Below are 18,835 nucleotides of genomic sequence, written 5' to 3'. Positions count from 1 at the left end.
CATTGACTGTCAGCTGTTCATGTTATGAAACTGCAAAGAGAAAGCTACTTACGAACACATGTCGGAGGAGGAGACCACCCCGTCTCTGTACACGTAGAAGTGGATTGGCGGCTCTGAAGCTGATACCCAGACTCACACCCTGCTTCGATTGTGTCTTGATATTCATAGTGATTCAGCTTAGGCCGGAAGTCGCCATTTTCTACTTGTGGTGGGGAGCAGACAATTTCTATGGAGGAAAACAAGAGGGACACTTGGTCAGCAACAGATCAAGCAAGAAAGTCTTTCCCTGGCTAGATATAATTCAGTACATCGGTATGAGAATGTATTCATTATTTGTTAAAAACAAACAAACTGTGGTTCACAAAATACTAAATTTTTCAATAAGAAAGAAAAGCAATAATTTTAAAGACCAAAATCTTAATAAGGAATGGGGAAAATTTATAATCTATCTTAAAAACCATTGTAAACAGCTAAAATCGTTAGTCAGGTTGGAATAATACTTGCAGTTTAATGGTGAATTGGAAATGCAAAAGATTTGGATTATTATAAAAGATGCAGGAGGTAAGGACTAACAATAGGACCCACAAAGGGGGGGGGGGAGTCCAGGAGATTCTGTGGAATCTTGTTTCTATATTGTATGTTGATATGTTGTTGTAAAATTTAATTTGAAAAACTCAAATAAGTAAATTTACAAAAAAGTAAATAATAATTTTAAACTTTGCAAAAGATAAAATAACAGTTGAATAAAAACAGAAAATTCACATCTAAACATCTTAGCAAAAGACTGCAGAACCAGAATCAGCGGAACTTGCTAAAGGAAACTTACTTGATTAACAATATGTATTTTAAAATCAGTCAACGTCTAAATCAGGGCGGGGTGAAAGCTCATGCAAAAATCCCAGGCAGTGTCTGTATTGAATGAAAAATAACTGGGTACTGAACAAAAGGTGCAAAAGTAGAACTTACACCCCAGTTAACAGTGGCCCATTAAAGTACGCTTCCAGCAGAGTTAAAGATCAAACGCAACAGAAAAAACTGACTTGGCTAAAGCAGGCACCAGGAGTAAAGAAAAAAAAGCTTTTCTAAACTAGAGTTTAATTTACGTAAACAAAGTAAGAACACCCTGTTAGTTTCTGGCCTTCTTCCAGAGACTCTGTTAAACTAAATACAAATACACTTTATCAAAATACTCTCACTCCCAGCCTCCAACATTCCCCACAACTCCCAAAGCTAGGAGCACTAAACACTTTGCAACAGAGTCTTATATACACAGAGTAACACCCACGCTTCAGCCAATTAAGAACAAAACACCGGCACTTGTATCTTTTATTTCTTAAACAGACAGTACTGACATCAGACTGGCTCAGGTATAATTTTAAACCCAACAGTCTGAAGATCAGGCTGGGACAGACCCCTGTCTTAAAAACCTTTTTAGAGCCACACTGAGCTAGATAGGAATAAGGCAGCTTCCTTTGCTCCTATGACCGTAGCCACCAGTTAAAAAGGAACAAAAGCACATGTATTCTGTTCTTGGATCACTGAATTATTATTCCCTTTAAAATAATACAAGCACAGTGCTGCAACATGCCACTGCCATTCTAGATCCTTCTCTCTTCCCTTTCTGCTGCCATGGATATATTTTTTGTGAACCATCCTGAAACCTCCAGGTATAGGGCAGTATATAAATTCTAATAATAATAATAATAACAACAACAACAATTCCAGAGCCCATGGGTAAAAACATTACAACTGAAAATCATGGCAATGGGAATCTCCCCTTTTAAACTACTGGAGCAGGATATAGTTCCTGCTAAAAGAACAGTAACGGGTAGATTAGAGGAGATGGACTTGCAGCAGAAAATGGTGTTGGGTAGTGGTACCTGTTCACCTCTTAACCTTGGTTTACTACCCCCCCCCTAAAACTCCCAAATTATTTGAATTCCTTAACTTCCTCAGCTCATAGATATGCCTTTATCAAGGCCAGATTTAACACCTTCCCATCCAACGTGTTGGGAAATAGATTCTCCAATGGACACATATCGCTCTTATGTGACTGTAATTGCAGAGCACCAGAATCGTTGTATCACATAATCTTTGCTTGTGCTCTTCACTCATCGTCCAGGAGTAAGTTTCTCGCTCCATATTTAAAGGGAATTGCCGATGACTCGAACGAAGCCAAACTGAGATACCTACTGAATGATGAAGACCCTCCAAGATCACTTATGGTTGCCAGATTTCTGATCACTGTCCTATCCCAAAAGAAGAAAAACAGACTTCTGGGCGGATTGGACATTCCTTTTAAATCATGACTCAGGATGTAATTATGTGATACCTTAATTGATGTTTTTATAATTTTATAAATAGGGGGTGATGTTTTATGTTGTAAATTTACTGCTTAGTCTGTTACTTTAAAGTCCTCTCGAAGTTCTAAGTAGAAAGGCTAAGTATATATATGTTGTTTGAAAAATCATGCGCGATGGGCCAATGGCTATAATAATAAATATCTATCTGACAACAACAACAACAACAACAACAACAACAAAACAACAACAACAACAACAACAGTTTCCTTTCCGGACACCACTGCAGAAGGAGCATTCCCTCCTATATGCGAGATGTAAGTGATGAGTAAATAAATGGCATAGATTTAAAGGCATAAAAATCATTATCCCAATCCACCAACGATAACGTTCTGATCTATTTAAATCATCTAATCTAATCTAATCTAATCTAATCTAATCCACTTGGCTAAAATTGCAATCTTGTGCACAATTCCCTGAGAGATCCGTGCAACAGAGTGGGCTAACTTCAAAGTAAGCATGCACATGATTACACCGAAACAACGACAGCTTTAGGGACTAGAAACATACAAACCTATGCACGCAAGTCTTGAACTCCACCCATTCCGAGTGCAAGTAGCATCCGACCTCTCAGCATGCTTGTACCCATTATTACATGAGAAGTGCACTCGCTCCCCCTCTTTGTAAAGTTTCTTTGGGTTTATTATATATCCATGATCAATGTTTTCTTCATGGCAAGTAATTTCTATGGCAAAATACAAACAAAATTTCTGTATTAGGAAACGAGGGGTTAACTTGTAACAAAAAGAAATGTAATGCAATGTTTCTAAAAAGTTTCTTCAATGAACAATTCACTGTATTCCCATTTCTAAGGTGCCAGAACTCAGAAGGAGTCACGTAATCGTGCACGAGAGCAGGATAAATGCAGAACTGAAGTCATAATTCTCATTCAGGAAGGAACTACTGGTAGATTCAAGTCCAGTGACATAAAATATTCTCAACAGCTTCCATATGTTGTGGCTGGCTGAGTGGTGTGGGTGGTTTGGCTTTGCTCACCTGGGCTTCCCAATGTCGTACATTGCTGCCAACTACCAAGAGTGGAGGGCAAGGCAGTGGGGAGTTGCGACACAGGTGCAGTGGCAGAGTCAATCCAGCACTCCTGCCACTGCCACTGCACTGTGCTGAACTCCTCACTGCCTTGACCTTCCCCTTTCTCTAACTGGCAGTGATGCCAGGAGAGCAATGCTCCCCTACCGGCCGCTGCAACAAGAGTTACTGCCTCCCTAGCATCCTGAACATTTCCCTTGAGCATCTTGACTCGTTTGCTCTAAAAGCAATGCCTATGTCATAGAAGCACAACAAAGGAAGTGAGCCGTGGCAACCTTGCTTCTCCTCCCCTGCTGGAATTGTGCTTGCCGTCATTGCCTAAGGATTCTGGATGCGTGAAAATGCATTGCTCTACACAATCCAGTATTTGGCCACAATCCAGTATTTGGCCATTCATTAGCCCTGGTGAGAACAAAAATGGCCTTTCCAAAAACACTATCTCTACAAGCTGGCATCTGGAAAGGCTAGTTGCCCCATACCCAGGTTTGAACATGAAACTCTGGATGGCAGAGGTACTCTATTCAATTTGCACAAAGTACTTAGGAATTGGGTGGCGCTGTGGGTTAAACCACAGAGCCTAGGGCTTGCCAATCTGAAGGTCGGCGGTTCAAATCCCCGCGACAGGGTGAGCTCCCGTTGCTTGGTCCCTGCTCCTGCCAACCTAGCAGTTCGAAAGCATGTCAAGTGCAAGTAGATAAATAGGTACCGCTCCGGCGGGAAGGTAAATGGTGTTTCTGTGTGCTGCTCTGGTTCGCCAGAAGCAGCTTAGTCATGCTGGCCACATGACCCGGAAGCTGCACACCGGCTCCCTCAGCCAATAAAGCGAGATGGGCGACGCAACCCCAGAGTCGTCCATGACTGGACCTAATGGTCAGGGGTCCCTTTACCTTTACTGATCGCTTAAAATACCCTACCTCTTTTTTGTAGATGGCTTGCCTGTTGTGTCAAGTAACATCCCCCCACCTTTTAAGGAAATAAAGCATTTAAGAGTGCCCCCATTCTTCAATCTTCAATCAGTCTTTACGGGACCTCATCAAGATTGCTCTACTGCCGATCTCCCCCTGTTACTGTAAAAAAGAAAATGTCCCCATGGTGAACCATCTTCTGAGCCCCTCCCCCCTCAAGTATAAGAAGACATGCTTCCATTGATGGCACATGTACACGTGAACATCACATGTGATAAGGGACACATGTTAACACACCATCAATAAATTCAAAGACTCATTAAATCATTGATTTAGTTAGGCAAAGCTAAGGGGAACTGCAGACCCTCCAAGTGTCCCTATTTTCCAGGAATGTTCCTATTTTCCAGGGGTGTCCCTGATTTAGAGAAGCTGTCCTGGTTTCTGAGCTGATCCTGGAATGTCCCACTTTTCCTTAGGATGTCCCTATTTTCATAAGAGAAATGTTGGAGGGTATGGAGTTATCTGACCCCCGAGCCATCTTTAGGTAATCCTGTATAGTTTTTTTAAAATGTTATTAAGTTTTTATATATGTTGGAAGCTGCCCAGAGTGTCTGGGGCAACCCAATAAGATATGTGGGGTATGCTGCAAATAGTAAAAATAACATTATGCAATGGAACATCCCTATTTTCATCAGAGAAATGTTGGAGGGTATGGAATTGATGGACCTAATTTTAAATGAACCAACCTTATTATTCTATACAAACTCTTTGGTGATACTTTTTAGCATGCAAAAGGGGCTTTAAGCACTGAGCTTTAACATATATTCTGCTGCTTTCGATTGTTCGTTTTATCCCCTCCTCCCAACTAACCTACACATCTCGGTACATTGTCACTCCAGTTTCCATGAGCTGTGCAAAAGATTTGTTCGGATCCCTGGATTTTGAAACTTCCGGAGCATTCAAATCGTAACACCTGGCCAAACAGAAATTCCTGGTCTAAGTCTTGTACTCCAGTCATAACGATTCTTCCATTTTCTGGTGCTTTTACTGGGAAACACTTCATCACTATAAAACAAATAATGTCATGCAAAGTTTAGCAAGTTTTTTTTTTTTTAAGGTGATCAAGAAAAACAGTAGAAAATGAGTAGCATAATTACTACAACCATAATACAGTCGTACCTTGGAAGTCAAACGGGATCCATTCCGGAAGTCCATTCGACTTCCAAAACATTCGAAAACCAAATCGCAGCTTCTGATTGGCTGCAGGAAGCTCCTGAAGCCAATCAGAAGCCACAGAAGTCCCGTCAGACATTCAGGTTCCAAAAGAACGCTCACAAACTGGAACAAACACTTCCAGGTTTGTGGTTTTCAGGAGAGTTCCAGGGCATTCGGGATCCAAGGTATGACTGTACTCAACAGAAGACATTCAAGTATACTACTTATCACCTGAAGAGGAATGCAGAAAATGCAATTTCCTCATCATTTTCTGATTATTTCCATCCAACCCTTGGCACACAGGAAACAGGAAGCCCGGCCCAGACTGAATTATTGAGCAGATCTATCAAAATTAAATCAGGCTGTGTGTGGATTTAATATACACAAGATTTTCTGTTCAGTTTTTCTTATCTTTGCCATTGGCCATAACATACAATCTATAGCCCAAAGTGTTGGCTATCACAGCAGCCAAACATTCCTTTTAAAACCAGTAAATCTTCAATCTCTACAGTATGAATTGCTAGCTACGTCAACGTTTCCATTAGCAAAGAAACAATTCCTCCACAAAAAAGTAGACCAATATTCATAGATTCTCACAATTTGGGAATGAGACACAGGGGTGACTACACTGTTTTGTGATATATGGTTTATTTACACATACATAGAACCTGAGCCTATGATGGAGGGATTCACAGCATCAACACCCAAATGGGTCTTGCGTCTCCCATAGACACAACTTTGGATTCAAACAGGCATCAAATATTGTGCTCTGCCTCCTGCTCTTCTGCTTCTCCGTCACAACACCTAACTCTAACCTTTCTAACCTAAGCTCTGCGGCTTTATCTTTTGAGGGCGAGACCCCAACCATTTGCTATCTCACAATGAGTTCCTTTGACCTTTGTTGTCTTAATGGCCCATCTCAACACAGGAGGCTAGCTGAATTTAACTAGCTTTTAACACTTGCTGGTTCCAGGGGATTAGAAGTGCCTAGCATACAGCCTAATACACATGGGTCTGGCACCCAGTTTTAACAACCCAAGCCATCATTGAATTCTAACACTTGCTCAGCCTGGAGATTATGGTGGTCTGGCACCCGCAAACTTATAACACTATGGAATCCTGGGAGCTGTGTGAACAAAAGAGAAATGCTTCTTGCTCCAAGTAAAACAATTAAAGGACAAAGGCTCAGGTTCAGTCACACATAGAAAGAACTTTCAGATATACACAGAGGGTTGCAGCACCCTGGAAAGCTCCTCTGTGAGTTCCCCAGGCTTCAGAACAAAGGGGAAAGGGAATAAAGGATAATTGGTGGAAGCCACCTTATAGAACCTTAGACAATTCTGATGTACTCTGAATTTCAGTCAAGATCTCTGAAGGTCCACTTACCTTCACAATGAGGGACATCATTGCTCCAGCCATCTGCACGACAATCACGGTAATTTGTATGACTAAGCATCTTGTACCTGGAAGGTTTTTTATAAACAAACAAACAAACAAACAAATTGAAACTTTTTAAAACTCTAGAACTACATGAGAAGATCAGCTTCTGTAATAATACTTTGAAACATGAGGCTCAAGCAATTGCTTCTAGAATAGAAGGTATTTTCTAGTTGTTTCTAGGGATGACACAAATGTTCAGGAACGGTCGCAGCTTGCACAACAGGCAAAGCTGATAAAAATAACTTGCAGCCACTTGTTTTCTTCTGGCTGAAATACCTTGCAATGAAATGGGTGCCTTAGTCCAAGAGCAGACAAGCAAAAAATGTAAGGAGCCCTGGACGGTTAAGTCCAATCAAAGGCGACTGTGGGATTGCGGCACTCATCTCGCTTTCAGGCCGAGGGAGCCGGTTTTTGTCCACAGACAGCTTTCTTGGTCATGTGGCCAGCATGACTGAACCGCTTCTGGCGCAACGGGACACCGTGACAGAAACCAGAGCGCATGGAAACGCCGTTTACCTTCCCGCCACAGCGATACCTATTTATCTACTTGCACTGGTGTGCTTTCGAACTGCTAGGTTGGCAGCAGCTGGGACAGAGCAACGGGAACTCACTCGGTCACGGGGATTCGAACCGCCAACCTTCTGATTGGCAAGCCCAACAGGCTCAGTGGTTTAGACCACAGCACCACCCATGTCAAGCACCCCAGTATCCCAGAACAACCACTCATTTAAGAATGTAATATACACCTGGTGTTCTATTTTTTTAAATGAGAGTTTTTTATCAGTAGAATTTCTAATCATATACCAGCTGTCCTAAAAATACTACTGTGATTAAATATCTGAAGGGGGGAGACTTACCCTTCATCACACCGATACACAACACGAGCGCCAAAGACAAATTCATTTTCATTAGCAATCTCAAAAGAGCCAGACTGGATATCTCCAGGATGTCCACAAGGCTTTTCTGGAAATTAAAAAGAAAAGTGAAATGTAATGCATTATAACATTTCTGGCCAGAAAAAAACATGGCATTTGAGAACCATGCAATGTTAGCAGGAATATATGAGACTATGAAGAACAGCCTTGCATCTCCTCTTCTTGTCTCTCCGTGAAGTAATAGAAGACGTGCGACATCATTGAGCTCAGACTTCCCCCGCTGCTGGTCTGATTCGCCAGGTGCCTCTTCGTGTGGAAGTCTTAAGTTGCTTCAAGCACCTTCTTTTAGAAGGCTTAACCAGGGAGATACGGAGCTGTTTGTGGTGGCGAACAACTTTTCTTCATAACATTATACTTGGTCCTCAGCTTCCGTGTGTGTGCGTGTTTGTGTGTGCAATGATTCTTCAACATCAACTTCTTTGGACTGGTCATGTTGTGTGGGTGCCTGGTTATCGTCTTCCAAAGCAACTACAGTGGTACCCCGGCTTACATATGCTTCAGGTTAGATACGCTTCAGGTTACAAACTCCACTAACCCAGAAATAACGCTTCAGGTTAAGAACTTTGCTTCAGGATAAGAACAGAAATTGTGCTCTGGCGGCGCGGCAACAGCAGGAGGCCCCATTAGCTAAAGTGCTGCTTCATGTTAAGAACAGTTTCAGGTTAAGAATGGACCTCCAGAACGAATTAAGTACGTAACCGGAGGTACCACTGTACTCTATTCTGAACTTGAAAATGGAAAGCGTAATTCTGGTGGTCAACAAAAGAAGAAGAAGAAGAAGAAGAAGAAGAGTTTGGATTTGATATCCCACTTTTCACTACCCGAAGGAGTCTGAAAGCGGCTAACATTCTCCTTTCCCTTCCTCCCCCACAACAAACACTCTGTGAGGTGAGTGGGGCTGAGAGACTTCAAAGAAGTGTGACTAGCCCAAGGTCACCCAGCAGCTGCATGTGGAGGAGCGGAGACACAAACCCGGTTCCCCAGATTACGAGTCTACCACTCTTAACCACTACACCACACTGTTTCAAAGACTCTCTCAAGGCAAATCTTTAAAAATGTAGTATAAACACTGACAACTGGGAAACACTGGCCTGCAAGCACTCCAATTGGAGAACAGCCTTTACCAAAGGTGTCATGGGCTTTGAAGGCGCTCAAACTCAGGACGAAAGGGAGAAATGTGCTAAGAGGGTGGCATGCTTGGCAAACCATCACCGTGATCAACTCCCACCCAGAAACCTATGTCCCCACTGTGGAAGGACGTGTGGATCCAGAATTGGCCTCCACAGTCACGTATGGACTCACTTTTAAAACCGTGTTTATGGAAGACAATCTTACTTGGCTATGAGTGATCGCCAAAGGAGAAGCAGAAGGAGAAGAAGTGTAGGCAGTACTCAGCTTTCAGGTAAAAAGGAAAATGATAATATTTCTCCACCTCTCTGAGTGGAAACAAATAATGGAATCCAAATGTCAAACAAAAAAAGGAGATAGTGCCTACAAACTGAAATAGAACCTTGTGGTCCCTCTGTTAGAATGCTAAAAAAAAAGAGTCATCCCAATGATTATCACAAAGAGAGAGAAAATTAACTGCTCAAAATATTTCAATCGCCCGTGGTTCTGAATTCTGCAAAGTTATGCTTTTACTTACTTCTGCATTCCACATGTGGTACAGATTGCACCCATTCTCCATCGTTACAAGAAAATCTAAGGCGCCCAAGTTTTATATATCCAGGCCGGCAGTTGTAGACTACTTCTTCCCCATGGGAATAGGATGGTTTGCCTGGTAATTTTGCAAGTTCTTCACGGTCTCTCCTTGGGGGTGGTCCGCAGTCATTTTCACCTAGATAAGAGTGGGGGGGGAAGCATCAATCAAGCATGACTTCCAGGTCCTGTACACTAACATTTAAAGAATCTGAAGAAAAAAAGAGCAAGAACTGAGGATTCCAATGAATTAAGCAATAAAAATGCTGGCTTCGTAATTGTGATTGCTATATAATCTCCCTTTACTGCACTAGAAATCAGGTTTGAGCAGAAAGTAAGTTGCAGTCCACCAGTGCAAAATGTTCAGAATACCCCCTGTTGCCCATTGCTGGGATTCTCACAAAATACTGGTCCTATCAGGCAACACACTAATTCGGCAAGGACACTAATCACTTCAATACCTTATCCGAGAAGGGGACATTGATAATGGGCTAATATTGATCAAGGTTATTTGAATCCAAGGGCTGTTCCAGGAGTGTTCTTTAGGGAGTCTTAGTGAAGAATTAAGTTTCTTAGAACCCCACCCCACCCCACCCCACCCAGTTAGATGCAATGAGCCATTATAGACAAGGGTCTAGGAAGCAAGTGATAGACTGTGCCCCATCAAACACTCTTAGATTACATGGTTTAATTTACTGGTTTATTTTCTTCTAGTTTAGGCCTAGCCAGCTGGGATTAACATGTAGAGAAGAATGTGGAAAAGCTGTTAGACATCTTGAGTGGTGTTCAGCTGAAGAGCTGCTGTTAATGGTTGTGGAGCCAAGAGATGTGGCTGTTGCTTCATCAGATTTAAGCCATTCAGTTAGATTAGTTTACTCTTATTGTTTTATGCAATATTGTTTAATTTAAGCAATCATTTACATTGTTTTACACAATGTTGTACAGACTGATCTTTGTTTTCTTACCGATGTTAGTATTATTTCTAATTGTTTCTATCATCTATCTATCTATCTATCTATCTATCTATCTATCTCTATCAATATCTATCTATCTATCTATCTCTATCAATATCTATCTATCTATCTATCTATCTATCTATCTATCTATCTATCTATCTATCTATATCTATCTATCCTCTATCATCTATCTATCTATCATCTATCCATCTATCTATCTCTCTATCTCTCTATATCTATTTTGAATGGCTATTATCCATTTGATATGTTGTAAGCCATTTGGGGTACAATTTTGTGGGAATGTGGCACAGAAAGAAGGAGAAATAGTAAAAGCAGAATAATGATTAAAAGCTTTAAAATTCTGGTTAGAGGTATTACTTTTAGAAGACATATAGAGTTTAGAGGGGAAGTTTCAAAGTAATCAAGAACTGAGGCAACAGTGACAAGCACATTTTGTTTGTTTGTCTGGATTCAAGTTCCGAGTTCAATACATTCTCTTTAATGAATTGAGACCAATAGTTAATGAGTAGGGAACTTTATGAAATTAACACATTAGTGAATTAACATTTGGTTAATAATGACAGGAGGAAGGAGGAGGTCTGTGCTGATGAAGTGATACTGGTGTTATTTTAAAGGGGGTGGGTCCGTGCACAACCAGACGGTGGTGGTTGTTGGCATTAGTCTGTCTCGAGAGACAATGGAGTGTGTCTCTTGGGGTGAAGTTAAACCGCTGCATTAGCAGCACTGAAGTGGCCTCCCTGGGGTGCAAGCTTGGGCTGCCGAGGTGACAAGCCATGCTGATGTGGTCCAAAGAAAAACAGAGCCATACGTTTGGCACCAACTTGGCTGCAGGAGTTGCCATAAGGAGGTGTACAAGTTGCCATTCAACTATCTTAGGGACTCCACTCTGGATTTGTGTAGGGTTTCATGCTTAGCCTTTTCCTATCCTGAAGATATCCCACAAGGCAGCAGAAGTTTAGGATCAGAGACTTCCTTCTCCTACACAAGCTTCATTGCCCCTCACTTCCCTCTACAGCACGTGCAGAAATCACCTTCATGACCATTGGACCCACTGTTGGCCTCATCCACTCAATCCATCAGAGCATGTCTTATTCTAGGAGCCACAGGCAAAAGCTGAGTGCAGGGTGGAGACCAACTATGGTCAAACTACCCTGGAAGAGGCACAACGTGCCCCCTACCAGAGGTACTCTTCCTCCCCTAACATCCCATACAAAACCAGACTAGTGCAAGGCAATTCAGATTGCTCTGTCGATCAGTTAACTGAACGGCATGATCCTACACAAGGGTACGTGAGCTCAGTGGTTTAGGAATGAAACTGATTATCTGACTTAATACTACATTTGTAGTTACTGGAGCATAGCCTCAGACTATTATTGAAAATGGATTCAGCTCTGTTTTTTTCAAGTGTGCAGTTGGATTTTATAAAGTACTATTGCTCCCACTAGAGGGTGCAGTAATACTATCCAAAGGATGCACTGTCTGATTAAAGATTTTGAAAGACCCATTCAAACTTGCTTTCTTCTACTTATTTTCCAAGTTTTGTTTGATATGCGGAGCTGTAAACTTGTTCCACTACTATATGAACCTTCTCTGTAAAAAAAATTCTCCAACTTTTTCATGATTTGAGAAATCATGTGAGTAATTGTTTTTTTGCGAATTGTCCTGGCCGATAGCATAATCATCACCATTTTGCTTCCGACATTACTATTTACGAGTCCACCTCTCCCCAACAAACCATGCAACTCAATGACACTTCATGAATTTGATGGACTTCAGTCTGCAAAGGTATATGGCATTATAAATGCTGCTATACTTTAAGTTAGAGTCATAGAATAGTAGAGATGGAAGGGGACTCTGAGGATCATCTGGTCCAACCCCCTGCAATGCTGGAATATGCAGCTGTCCCATGTGGGCATCGATCCTGCAGCCTTGGTGTGACCAGCACCATGCTCTAATCAACTGAGCTATCCAGTCACCAGAAGACTCTCTGCTGTTTTTGCTGCAAGGAACTATCATTGCTACACCTCCGAGCATGATCCGAGAATGCCCAAATTCCATTCTGCAGACTCTTGTGCAGGCAGTCAATAGTGTTTAAAGTGCAAGGCAGATGGGAATCTTTTCTATGGGGCTGTTTGCACGAATGCATTGTATCCAACAGCAGCCAGTGATATCCCTCTGAAAGCTCACAAGCAGCATGTGAAGGAATGCGTTGTGTAGGGGAGGAACCTGTGGATACCCCAAAGACCCACTGTGACCAACTGGCTGCACACTATGAGAATTAAGTCACTTAACTTTGGAGTGATCAGACCAACACTTTGAATTGTGCTCGGAAACGTACTGGGAGCCAATGTAGGTCTTTCAGGACTGGTGTTATATGGAACTATTATGTTCCAGTGCTATTTAATATCTGCATGAAGCCATTGGGAGCAGTCATTAGGAGTTTGGGGGTTAGATGCCCTCAGTATGTGGATGAGACTCAGTTCTATTTCTTCATAACATCTGAATCAGGAGAGGCTGCAAAGTCCCTGGACCACTGCTGGGATGCAGTGGTGAAATGGATGCGGAAAAACAAGCTGAGCTTGAATCCTGGCACTGTGGGTGAGTCGTTCCTATGTCTGAGAAATTGATCAGTTGGATGGGGTCACACTCCCCATGAAGGGACTTGCAGTTTGTGAGGGGTGCTTCTGCATCCAGTTCTGCCACTGGAGGCTCAGGTAGCCTCGGGGGCTAGAATGCCTTTTTACCATCTGCAGCTGGTTCGACAGCTCTCTCCCACTCCCCTCAGGGCAAACACTTCTGTTTCCTACAGCAGCTCTTAAGAGCCAAAGGGACTGGGCTTCGGGGCATGTACACATGAGAAGTGTCCCCATGCTTGCCTCACAGCCTTAATGATGTGACAGCAGGGGAATAGTGGAGAGAAGGAAGAGGCAATTTTATGCAGTGACATACAGAAAGAGAAAGAAAGAAAAACAGAAAGAGAGACCTAGTTTACTGGGCCTTACAGGCTCACATTATAATTTAGAGCCCTGTGCAAATTGCCTCTTGGAATTCTCCACTTCAGTTGTGGCTGAAGAAGACGGAAGGGCCACTTCAGCAAATTTCTTCACAGGGAGAAGACATTTTCCAACAGGAGTCAGCTCTAATAGGAGTGAGACTCACTGTTAGCATCTTCCTTCCTTTCTATCTTAGGCTTCTCATTGTGGTCACTTTAAACAGGAGCAGAGGCAACCAGTGTCCACAACCCAGCCACTATTTTTGCCTTCTCCACAATGCCCAGTGCCGTGCCACAGCTTTGGTTGGGGGTGTGTGTGTGGAAGTTGCCACAAAAATAGGGTGAAGAATATTCAGAGGAAATTCAGTGGTGGGGGTGCCTTCCTTTTCTGCCAAGAGTTGAGGGGGGGAAGGGGGGATCTCGGAAATTTCTCTCAGAAAATAAGTGTCCTAAGGAATTTCAGCTTAGTTCCTGCTAAGTGCCCCTGCATAGCATGCAGCAATAACAGCTATGGGGCTTTCAGCTTCTTTTCAGATTTCAAATGTATGAATTTTGCTTTTCAAAAAGAAAGAAAGAAAGAAAGAAAGAAAGAAAGAAAGAAAATAACCCCAGACATACATGCCTTCCTTTGCATTTATATAATGGAAACATTTCAGAACATGTTAGAAAACATTCTGGGTGAAGAATGGTTTTCAAAACAGTGATCAGCAACAACTCTTTGTGATTTGACAGCATGCAGAAGATTGCTGTTCCCGGTTATTTTAATCTAAACAGGAATCCTGATCAACACTGCAGACGAAGAATTTTTATCTCAGAAATACTCTCTTATTTCCCCATTACCACCCACAAGAATATCCGATGAGCAATGGATATAAACGGAAGTCTACAATATTATTTGTTCTATTATACCTGGGAGCGCAGCATGAAAAATTGGACTTGAGCACTAACAAAAAAGGAGCATAGGCTGGCTCTCTCGTAACTAATGATTAACTACATCCTTGCCCAATGTCGACTTCCAAATAGAGGTTTGCAGTTCATGGCAATATAAGGGTATTTACAAGGCAAGATTTGAATATTCTAGCTGGTGTTGTAATTGTGTGTTTGTGAGAGAGAGAGGGGGGAGGTTAGAGGCAGTGTGCACAAATTAGGACTGGTTCACACATTACAGTTGCCATGGGAATGCTGTCAAAAATGGCTACCCAGTGATTCTCACTCTCTATTTGGCTCATAAGGTTTCAAGCATTGACTACACAACAGCCACATATTATTTGCAAAAGTGGCCCTCTATGTTCACAGTAACCACCTTTGTCTGGCACAGTGTGCTGGCTAATACTGGGCATTATGAAAAGGTAGCAAATGGTCAGTTATTTAATTTATTGTTGTTCCATTTTTCTTCCCAGAGTAGAGGAGAGTGTTTATGGGGTTTTTTTGTATGTAAGATGCTAAAATAACTTTACTGGTCTTAGGTACCAAGCAGGTTAGGTACTATGGGGAGATGCCATTTGCTGCTGTCCCTCAGGCAATAACTTGGGTGGGCCCCAACTGTGGGGGCAGTGAAAACCCACAGTGTAGTGTGGGGGGGGTGTCACATTGTATGATAAAGCGGGTTCTCCACTTAGAGAGAGCACGGGTTGCGGAAGGGTTAACAGGACAACTTGGTTTTTGCCTACTGCGTAGCAAGTCGTCACAACTTGTAAGGTTGCAGTTAGGCATTGGTTAAAATTGGTTGGTGTAGGGGCAAGGAATTGGCTGGGCCTGCCCCTAAGAATGCTGCTGCAGGGGTATGGAATTGGCTGGGCCTACCCTTGCAAAATGCTGCTGCAAGGGTATTCCGTTAAAGGAATCCAGGGGCTCATCTTGCTTTTGTCCGTACCCCCCCCCCCCGAGAAGGGGCTAGGGCCGTGCAAGAGCCCCTGGGATCATTTGGGGGAGAGCAGAGGGCCTGGCACCTAGCTCCTGATCTCTCCCCTAGAGGTGTTTACCCTTACTGACTTCGCTGGCTAGCGGGTGTCAGTTCTGTCCCAGGGCGGGGGACAGATAGTCGGAACCAATGCCTAAGCAACCACTCACATTGGTTGTATTTAAATAAAGTTGTGGCCAAAATTATGCCACAAACCTTAAAACTTAAATGACTGTGTGACGTCTGAATTATTGGGGATGGGGAGCTGTCCTGGAACCTCGACACGCAAATACTTCCGAACGTAAGCGACCAGCTGGAATTTGCTTGCCAAAACAATATTTTTTCTAAGCTTATCCCCCATCCTAACCATACCCCCTGCTTTGGGACATGCATGTTCATTGCATAGTGCATAATGGCAGCTATGGCATCTGATCAATATTTTGTACCCATTAAGATAGTTACCACTAAGCCCTAAAATAATTAGTTTGAACATCTCAAGGTGATACAAAGTGCACGGTGGCACAGAAATACTTTGAAGATGGGCTATTAAAGAATGCACAGAATAAGCATTCATTGCCAAGAAGGTGGTTCATAACTAATTTTTAGAAATAACAGTGGCAATAGATACTTGCTAAATATTTTTCTGCTTGCATACTTTTTAATTTTTTTTTTACTCCAACACAATATGGAATAGTAAGTTGCCGTAGTTCGATCTAGCTTAGTATTGTTGACATTGGTGTTTCTCAAGCTGAAGTACCCTGCTGTTGTTGGACTACAACTCCCATCATCTTTAGCTAGCAGGACCAGTGGTCAGGGATGATGGGAGTTGTAGTCCAACAACAGCAGGGGATCCAAGTTTGTGAAACACTGTCTACACTGACTGACAGTGGCTCCCCAGGGTTTCAGGGCAAAATGTTCCCCACCGCTAGTATATAGAACTGCAGCTTTCTTATAACAAATACAATTTACATGTGAAATTGTGTACTACAAATATAAAAGGGACACTGTTCTTGCAATGTAATGGAACAGATATGAGCACTGGTTTTAAGCTCGTATTTTGTTTTCCAAAAAAGAGAAAAGCACAAGTCTTTCACAAATTTAGCATTTGACGCTTTATTAATGCCTCTCCTTAACTGGATCCAAAAAAGGTGAATATACTAGGACACGACCACCATACATACATTAGTCTGCTGGTGTTAAGCCACATTTCCAACATGTTGTAACATTTGCTTCTCCACCTTTCAGCAAATCCAGTCCCCAAACATAACAAGCTACACTTACAGGAATGTTAAAGGTACAGGAATTCTGCCCTTTGCCATCATACCTATACACCTCAGCAATGACATAAAATGCACCTCTTCTCTCTTTTTTGCAGAGCAATTGAATATGCAAAACCCTCTCCACTTCTATGTTTATGCAAAATTTCTTGGATCCATATACCTGCTTTTAGCCTCCTTGTTTTCTAGTCACACTTCAGTTGTGCATAACAACACGGACTCTCACAGTTCAGTGAGATGGAGAATTGGTTTCTACCGAATACGAAGTATTTTCAGCTGGGTGGTTCTGCCCTCTCGCATATACTAACAATGTAGTATTTGCAGTCTACTCAGAAGTTGCAGCTGCAATCCAGAGTGTTCAAGGGAACTTACTCCTAACTGGTTTAGGGCTGATGCTCAAGCATCGCCACACATGCACACAATAATGCCTCTTAATGTGGTCCAAGTCTTCATTTCTGATTCTCTGGAGGCAGGCTGGGTTACAATGCAGCCCTTTCTAGTAGAACTCCTACCTTGATAAGATGGTAGGAACAATTACATGAGAGATAAACTCATTGAACTCAGTGGGACGTACTTCTGAATAAACGTGCTTAGGGTCACACTGAACAGCTTTCTTCTCAAGCATACCTGGAACTACAGCTGAGTCCAACCACTCACGTCTTTAACTGCACAATGGAAATCTGAAAGGAATGAATCTGGAACTCGTACAACTCTTATAGCCAAATCCCAATGAATTAGGAGTATTTAGGATTGCAGCCTTAGAGAAATAAAATACAGACTTATCAACTGCATTGTTCGAACACTGAGATCTATTTTTTTTGTCCCCTGCATCGGTTTAAAATTCAACTACTTACCCTTCTGCGCAGAGCAACATATCCATAGCAGAAGCAGAGCAGTATAGCTCAGCAAATGTGGCATCATTACTGAGACTTGCAAAGGGGTGGACACCCTTTCCAAACAGATTCTGCCTGGTTGCCTCTTAGTCTCTGCTACATCCACTTAGCCTCTCCTGATTGAGCCAAGGAATGACCTTGCTTAAGCTTTTTCTTCTCACTTCACCAATCACTTCCCCCTCTAACCCTGTTGCAACATGCACACAATCAGCCCTTTCTTTTGGCAGAGAATTATGCAAACGAAGTAGAAAATACTTCCCCAATTTCTCAACTGCCTCTGCCCTTCCTGCTCTGTTTGCTTTCACTCTTTCATGCTTCACATATGTGGCTATTTTCATTGGGAATTTCCCAGAAAACCCAAATAGAGTTGCACTGGGCTACAAGCTGCCCAAAGGATTCCAGATTTTACAGAGGTTCCAGAATTTTACCATATGGGCTGCTAACATTTACACCAGGGGTCCCCAAACTAAGGCCCGGGGGCCGGATGCGGCCCAATCACCTTCTCAATCCGGCCCGTGTTTTTACATGAATAGAATGTGTCCTTTTATTTAAAATGCATCTCTGGGTTATTTGTGGGCGTCTGCCTGGTGTTTTTACATGAGTAGAATGTGTGCTTTTATTTAAAATGCATCTCTGGCTTATTTGTGGGGCATAGGAATTCGTTCATATATTTTTTCAAAATATAGTCCGGCCCACCACATGGTCTGAGGGACGGTGGACTGGCCCACAGCTGAAAAAGGTTGCTGACCCCTGATTTACACCTATTCCTCGCTCCCCACCAGCACTAACCCCAGACATGGTTCATTACATCTTATTCAGTTTTCTGAAAATATTATTGGGGGAGGGGACCTGTATAATTTACATAAGATCAACAAGGTATTTATTGGGTGCTGCACTTTAATGTACGGTATTTACTTGCTGGAGGAGACTCTGGAGAGTCCCATGGACTGCAAGAAGATCAAACCTATCCATTCTCAAGGAAATCAGCCCTGAGTGCTCACTAGAAGGACAGATCCTGAAGTTGAGGCTCCAGTACTTTGGCCACCTCATGAGAAGAGAAGACTCCCTGGAAAAGACCCTGATGTTGGGAAAGATGGAGGGCACAAGGAGAAGGGGATGACAGAGGATGAGATGGTTGGACAGTGTTCTCGAAGCTACTAACATGAGTTTGGCCAAACTGCGAGAGGCAGTGAAGG

At 42.5% G+C, this 18,835-nt stretch overlaps 1 protein-coding gene across 1 annotated transcript in view; it reads right to left on the bottom strand.

The window, feature by feature from the left end:
- Window positions 1-17,903, bottom strand: part of CFH (complement factor H) — a 44,948-nt gene extending 27,045 nt beyond the window's left edge. The window contains exons 1-7 of the mRNA XM_033151085.1: window positions 17,601-17,903; window positions 9,548-9,739; window positions 7,825-7,930; window positions 6,914-6,990; window positions 5,183-5,377; window positions 2,875-3,045; window positions 53-226 (exon numbers count right to left, since the gene is read on the bottom strand). Coding sequence (XP_033006976.1) covers window positions 53-226; window positions 2,875-3,045; window positions 5,183-5,377; window positions 6,914-6,990; window positions 7,825-7,930; window positions 9,548-9,739; window positions 17,601-17,667 — 982 coding nt within the window. The 5' untranslated portion in view covers window positions 17,668-17,903. The remainder of the gene's footprint in view (window positions 1-52; window positions 227-2,874; window positions 3,046-5,182; window positions 5,378-6,913; window positions 6,991-7,824; window positions 7,931-9,547; window positions 9,740-17,600) is intronic.
- Window positions 17,904-18,835: the final 932 nt, after the last annotated feature.

This window comes from Lacerta agilis, chromosome 6 (assembly GCF_009819535.1).
Source record: "Lacerta agilis isolate rLacAgi1 chromosome 6, rLacAgi1.pri, whole genome shotgun sequence".
NCBI classification, from domain to species: domain Eukaryota; kingdom Metazoa; phylum Chordata; class Lepidosauria; order Squamata; family Lacertidae; genus Lacerta; species Lacerta agilis.
The sequence above is the reverse complement of the archived record's forward strand: the minus strand, read 5'-3'. Positions and strand labels throughout refer to the sequence as shown.